Below are 6,976 nucleotides of genomic sequence, written 5' to 3'. Positions count from 1 at the left end.
GGGGGGAGCCCAGGGCTGAGGTGGGAGGCGGCAAAAAACCTAGAGCTGGCTCTGTTCCTACCATTCACAGCAAGCTGTAGCATGAGGTTTCAGTTCTAAACTCCTTCTCCCCCCCTTTCCTGTTAATTGCGTCCAAGGGAATGCTGGGAAATGTAGTTCTTTCCCTGCTCCAGGGCTGGCTCTAGAGGCAGGGAGCTAACCAAGGAACTACAGCTCCCAGGGCTCCCTGTTGGTTCTCAGCTCTCATGCTGGATTCTTGCGCCCCTGCAAATTTGCCGCCCCAAGCACCTACTTGCTTTGCTGGTGCCTAGAGCCGGCCCTAGTGATGGGGGGCCCATGGAGGCAGTGGAGGGGATGTGGGGGTGGTGGAGGGGCAGTAGATGGCAGTAGGGTGGTGGAAGCAGCATAGGGGCTGAAGGGGGCATAGAGGCAGTGGATGGCGCATGGGGTGGTAGTTGGTTGATGCCCCATGTCCCCCTCCCCACAGAACGTGTGTGCCCGCTGCTACCGCGGCCGCCTGGCCTCCATCCACGGCAGCGTGATCAACCGCCACCTGAGCTGCATGGCGCGTGCCCGCACCAACCGGAGCCAGGTGTGGATTGGAGGCATCACCTCCGGCAGGGTAAGGAGAGTGTCTGGCCCTGCTGCCCCCATTCCCCCACTGCCTGGGCCTGGCCCAGAACCCCCCCCCCGCCCCCGACTCCCTCATCAGGGCCCTGCCAGCTCTGAGGCTGGCCTCCCCTCCAGTGCAGAGCGGACAGCGGGATCCATCCCCCGCTGCGGCTCAGTGTATCCCCAGCCGGGACTCTACTCAGGGCTGCCCCAGACCACGCCCCCGCTTGCCCCCTGGGAGGTGGGCCTGGGCAACTCAGGCGGCTCAGGTGTGGGTCCAGCTGACCCCGGATGACTGGGAGTCTTCTTGGGGCCTGGTGCCAGGGCAGAGGCTGGTGCCAGCATGTGTTGGGTACATCCTGCCCTAGGGCCTGACCCCCATCCCAGCGAATCCAGAGCCCCTTGTTATGACCCCCAGCCACCACCCGGCTCCAGTGCACGAACGGCTCCTGGCCCCAGCCCAAGCGATGGCCCCTCAGAGGTGGGGGTGGGAGGTTCCCCACGCCCCCCTGCAGATGGGACAGCACTGATCCTAACCCAGCCCCTTCCCTCACAGAACCACTGTCTGCACGCCCACTGGGTCGACCGCAGTTCCTGGAACTACTCCAACTGGGCCAGAGGGAACCCCTGCCGCACTGGGCAAATGTGTGTCGCTATGTGCCCTTCAGGTGAGGAGCCCCCCTGCCGGGGGGGCGGGGACAGGGCAGAGACGGGGATCTATTCACTGCTTGAGGGAACAAGAGCCCTGGGGCAGGGGTACCGGGGACCTGTGGGCAGGGGATCTGGGGTTCATGGGGCCCTGGAATAGGGGATCCAAGAGCAGGTGGGCCTGTGGGGTGTGGGACAGGGGATCCGAGGGTAGGTGGGGCTGTGGGTGTGGGGCAGGGGATCCGAGGGTAGGTGGGGCTGTGGGTGTGGGGCAGGGGATCTGGTGTTAGTGGGGATCTGGGGGTCTGGGGCAAGGGATCCGGGGTCTCCTGGGGGCTGCATTCCAGGTGCCAGTCAGGAGGGCACTAACCCCTCTCTCTCTGCCAGGTGGTCAATGGAGAAGTGTGAGTTGCCGGGTTAGCATGCCCTTTATCTGTCAGTACTGAGGGGGCTGCTCCCCGCACAGGGCCCCGCTGCCCCCACCGCTCTGCTGGCCTGAGACTCCCCGCTCCGCTCTGCCAGGGGCGCCCCTGCTCCCTGGACTCGACTCTGCTCCTGGCCCTGCCCCAGCTCACCGGGGGGGGGCAGCCCCCCCCTCACTCATTGCCTGTGACTCCCTGCAATAAAAAGTGCTTCACTCATCACCCCCGGGTGTCGCTCCTTCCTGCCCCAGGACACTGAGGGCCCTGCATGCTCCATGGGGCTGAACCAGAGGGAAGTAGGGAAGGACGTGACCAGGCTGGGTCCCTACGGGCTGCCTGTCAGCATCTGCCCTGGCTCTAGCAGCTTCACCCCAAGGTGGGAACATCTGTCTGAGAGATGGGAGCCTGGGGCAATGCAGGGGTGTGTGTGAGAGAGAGGTGTGTGGGTTGGGAGGTTGGAGGCTTTAGGGAGTGCGAGGGGCTGTAGATGATGGGGGAGTANTTGGAGGTTGGAGGCTTTAGGGAGTGCGAGGGGCTGTAGATGACGGGGGAGTACACTGGGTAGTGGAGTGTTGGGTGTGTTGTAAGGTCCGTGGCCTTTTTCTTTAGTAAGCAGCAGCAGCGATGGGCTAAGAAGTAGAAAGTCACATCATCCCCTTCCATCTAAATTGCATCAAAACAGTGTAATATCAGGCTGTTAAGAAGTCTCCTGTCCTAAAGCACCCACCATCACCAGCTAAAGAAACAGATCTTTGGATCTCTAAAGAAAACTTTGTTCTCCACATTCTGTCTGGCAAGAAACCACTTAGGAGCAGTTGTGGTTGTGAGATGTATATGTCTATTGTTTTGCCTTTGTGGTCCCCACTTCTCTATTGTTTATCTGTAGAGTCTCTGTCTGGTTCTTTGATTGTTTCTGTCTGTTGCATAACTAATTTTTCAAGATTTAAATCAGCTAAGGTGGTTGGATCTGATAGGGTAAAGAATTGTTTTGTAATGGGCTAGGATTGGTGAAATGATTGGGTAAGGAACAGCTAAGCAGGACTCAAGTTTCACTCACGGTATAAACTGGGGTCCAAAGGGAAGTTCTTTGAAACCTAACTCCAGGACACAGCCCAGGATCAGAGCTGCCGGACCCAACACCCTGCCAACCATAATCGTGCAGAAGCTGGAGTCCCCAGACGATCTACTCTTAACTGGCCACCCATGGTGGTGGTGTGCAGTGTAGGGTGGGCTGTGGGGGGGTGTTTGTGATGTGTTTAGGGAGAATCTCTGGCCAACCTGAACCTCCCCCACTGCAACTTGAGACCATTGCTCCTTGTTTTGTCAACTTGCTGAAAAGTCAATGGGCCAGATTCCAGCTGGTGGAAAGCATCTGTGGCTCTGTTGACCCCAACCTCCCAATGGGGCGGGTCCCACTGAGTTGCTGTGATGTGTGTGACATTCCCCCCCACACCCGGGCACCCAGTGCATTGGGCAGAGCCTGCTGCTCTGCCGGGGCTGGTTCCTGAGTGGCTCCAGGTCAGGTCACAGGGCCGTAGGGCGTAAGACCAGAAGGGCCGATTCGGACCATCCTCTACAGTCCCTGGCATCACCCACAGCAGGGCCCCCCAGCCAGGGCCGCCAGCCACTGCTGCCCCCAGCCCAGAACACCAGGTCTGGAGTGAGATCCCAGGGCCAGGATCCCACGGTTCACACAATGCCCCTGTCAAGGTTCCTTCCTCACTCTGAACTTTAGGGTACAGATGTAGGGACCTGCAACCCTCTGCTAGCCCAGCCCTGAGCTCCCCACCCAGCTCTGCCGGTGCCCCTCAATCCCAAACTGCAACCCTCTGCTAGCCCAGCCCTGAGCTCCCCACCCAGCTCTGCCAGTGCCCCTCAATCCAGACCTACAGCCCCCTGCCAGCCCAGCCCTGGGCTCCCCCCGCCCCACCAGCTCTGCCGGTCCCCTTCAGTCCCAACCCACAGCCCCGTTAGCCCAGCCCTGGGCTCCCCTGACCACAACTCTGCCGGTGCCCCCTCAATCCTGACCCACAGCCCCCTGTTAGCCCAGCCCTTGGCTCCATTAGGAGGGGGAGGTAACGACGCTGCCTTTGGTGGGACACTTCTGAGAGTATCAATTCAGGACAAATTGCTTAGAGCAGGGCATTTACAGCCCCAGGCTGGTGGTTCTCCACCTCTAAGGCACCAAACCAGCCAGATAGAGAAGACTTTGGTTTTACCCCACTGGCTAACCATAAGTCACACAAGCAATTCCCTTAGACCAGTGGTCCCTAACCTTTCAGTGTGGCGGGCGCCGGATGACTAGCCGCTGAAATGCCATCGAGAAGCAGCGTCATCAAGAGGCGTCACCACCGGAATGCTGCCGAGAAGCAGCGGCATTTCAGCGGCAACGCTTCTTGATGTTGTCACTTCTCGGCGGCATTTTGGCGGCTGCTTGTCCAGCGGCCGTGCTCCTTGGCGGCGGGGCGCTCCCTTGTCAGTAGGCGGGCACACATAGACGCCCCGGCGGGCTCCATGGCACCCGCGGCCACTGCGTTGGGGACCACTGCCTTAGACACTCCAGTTTCCCAGTATCACCACCAGTGCCACTTGTTATGGTGGGGATGAATGGTTATGAAAACCAATACCCCAGTAAAAGAAAAAAGGTTCTCCTGATCCCAAAGGACCAAACCACAGACCCAGGTCAATATACAAATCAGATCTTACCCACAAATCACGCTGTTGCCAATCCTTTTGAATCTAAAATCTAAAGATTTATTCATAAAAGGAAAAAGATAGAGATGAGACGTACAATTGGTTAAATGGAATCAGTTACATACAGTAATGGCAAAGTTCTTGGTTCAGGCTTGTAGCCGGGGAGGTTCCAGGCACCAGGGCAGCGGTAGGTAGGTTGGGAGGTGTTTATCTGTCTCTGTCTCATGGTGTCTCCCCCAAGGTCTGCCTGAGATGAAGCTGTTCCTGGCGCTCGCCCTGCTGGGGGCTGTCTCTAGTTGCTGTCTCTGTAAGTCCTGGCGCCCCCTGGATGGAGCCCCTCACTCAGCCCTGGGGGTAGCCTGGCCCACAGGCCACTGCCCCCAAAGGGGATCCCCTACAGAGGGCTACTGCATGGGCCCTATGGGCTTGGGTGAGACCCCAGCATGGACAGTACAGGGCTCAGTTATCCCCAGACCTGTGCTCTCACTGACCCCCAGCCCCACTGCATTCTGGACACTGGGTCCTCCGACCCCCACCCTTTTCTGTCCTGGCACCTGGGTCCCCCATTCCCCACTGACCCCCAGCCATGCTTTGTCTCAGACCCAGACTCAGTGTACATTCCCCCCAGCCCCTGCCGTTGTACCCCCTGGTCCATATAGCCATGGGGGCACCTCTCCTCTCCCTGGTCATTTGCAGTCTGGGGTGCACCATGGGGCTGGAAGGGCCCATTGGACTCTCTCGCCCTGGTGCCCTGGAGCAGAAGGTACAAGCCAAGCAGGGTAGCTCCGTTCTGGAAGAGGAGCCCGGGGAGCCGGAGCCACTGTGACCCAGGGAGGACAAGAGCAGGCTGGACAAACACCTTTCAGGGATGGTCTAGATAATACTTAGTCCTACCACGAGTGCAGGGGACTGGACTAGATGACCTCTCAAGGTCCTGTCCAATTTTATGATTCTATGATCTACAGCCCCCCCCACTCCCTAAAGCCTCCAACCTCCAAACACCCAGTGTACTCCCCCATCATCTACAGCTCCCCGCACTCCCCAAAGCCTCCAACCTCCAAACACTCAACACTCCCCTTCCCAAACAGGGGTCGCTGTCTCAGTATAAAGCACCATTACGCTGGTCTGGCTGTGACAGGTACAACAAGAGCCCGGACAAACCTTACAGAACGAAGTTGAACCTCATTGAATTAAGTGTCAGTATTTTGGGAGGCCGGTGTATTGAAAATGAAAATGTTTCTGCTCTATTGGGAGATGGCATAGAGGGAAGGCCACGACTAATGCAATCGTGGGAAGACATTAGGGACGTCAAAGGACTTTTGGGGACAATACGTCTGAAGTGGATTTGCTGGGAAATCCACAGAACGGAGGGAAAATGCAAATGACCCACCTCAAACCCCTCCCGATCCCATCCTTTTGCAGCAGCACGGTGAGCAGCGACCCGGTGTCTGGCTGATGGCCTGGTCAGGATCTCTTCACAGGCCCAAACGGGAGCAATGATTGAGTCAGTCACGGGTTGTTCTCTTTCTGAGCGAAGTATGACAAATGTGTAATGCCGGGGCAACCCCTGGGCGGGGGCTGCTCCCACCAGCCCCATGCTGGAGGGGTTGAGCTCGGATGAGCTGAGTAGCACGCGTGTGGGTTCTTTTACTGATTTGAATGTTTTCCCTGTAGTGCTTTTACCATAAGAATAAAATGTGCTAGCTTAGAAGAGCTGCGTGGTACCTTCTAACTGTGGGCAGTTATGCTGTTGTTAGCCGATGGCGAGAGAGCAAGCAGGCCAACTTAGGCCGTCTGTTCCTGAAAGGATCGGCCAGGACATATGTGAAGGGGAAAGGTGGGGAGAGCGCTCCTTGCTGGGGGACGACTCCCTTCCCTGGGGTGCCTCTCTTTGCACTGGGTGGGAGGAACACTGCACTGCCTGGCAAGAGGAAGACCGACATGGGTGTCCCCCTGTGAAAGGCAGTGGCTGGGGAGCTAGATAGGGCAATCCCTAGCTATTCTGGGGCCCTACGCAGCCCCCCCATGGGGGGGAGGCCTCCGCAGGGGGTGTGGGGCTGGCTTGGGGGGCAGGCGAGAACCCCCCCCCCCAGCACTCACCGGCAGCATGGCTGGGACCAGGTTGCTGCACTTCCCACCTAGGGTGACCAGACAACAAGTGTGAAAAATTGGGACAAGGGGTGGGGGGTAATAGGAGCCTATATAAGAATAAGACCCAAAAATCAGGACTGTCCCTATAAAATCGGGACATCTGGTCACCCTATTCCCGTCGCCAGTGAGCACAGGCCTGGCCCTGCTTCAGTCCTCAGGGGAGTGGGGGCAGGGCTGGGGCGGGAAGAGGTGGGACTGGGGCGGAGCAGGGTGGGGCGGGAGGCTTTGGGGAAGGGGTGGAGTGGGGGCGGGGCTGGGGTGGAGCAGGAGTGTTGCGGAGGCTTTGGGGAAGGGGTGGAGTGGGGGCGGGGCTTGGGTGGAGGAGGGGCAGGAAGAGGCAGGACTGGGGCGGAGCAGGTGCGGGGGCCATGGGAAAGAGGCGGGGCAGGGGCTGGAGCAGCACGCAGCTGCGCAGGGCACCAGGAAATTTGGTGCCCCAAATTTCCTGG

At 58.9% G+C, this 6,976-nt stretch overlaps 1 protein-coding gene across 3 annotated transcripts in view; it reads left to right on the top strand.

Annotated features, from left to right (window-relative positions):
• The window catches only part of LOC117876891 (bone marrow proteoglycan-like), a 5,036-nt gene extending 3,142 nt beyond the window's left edge, over positions 1-1,894 (top strand). For all 3 annotated transcript variants that reach the window (XM_034769396.1, XM_034769394.1, XM_034769395.1), the window contains exons 4-6: positions 488-622; positions 1,169-1,280; positions 1,648-1,894. In XM_034769396.1, coding sequence (XP_034625287.1) covers positions 488-622; positions 1,169-1,280; positions 1,648-1,706 — 306 coding nt within the window. In that variant the 3' untranslated portion in view covers positions 1,707-1,894. The remainder of the gene's footprint in view (positions 1-487; positions 623-1,168; positions 1,281-1,647) is intronic.
• The last annotated feature ends 5,082 nt before the right edge of the window (positions 1,895-6,976 follow it).

This window comes from Trachemys scripta, chromosome 4, assembly GCF_013100865.1.
Source record: "Trachemys scripta elegans isolate TJP31775 chromosome 4, CAS_Tse_1.0, whole genome shotgun sequence".
Taxonomy (NCBI): domain Eukaryota; kingdom Metazoa; phylum Chordata; order Testudines; family Emydidae; genus Trachemys; species Trachemys scripta.
Note: the sequence above shows the minus strand (reverse complement) of the source record. Positions and strands in the feature narration are given on the sequence as shown.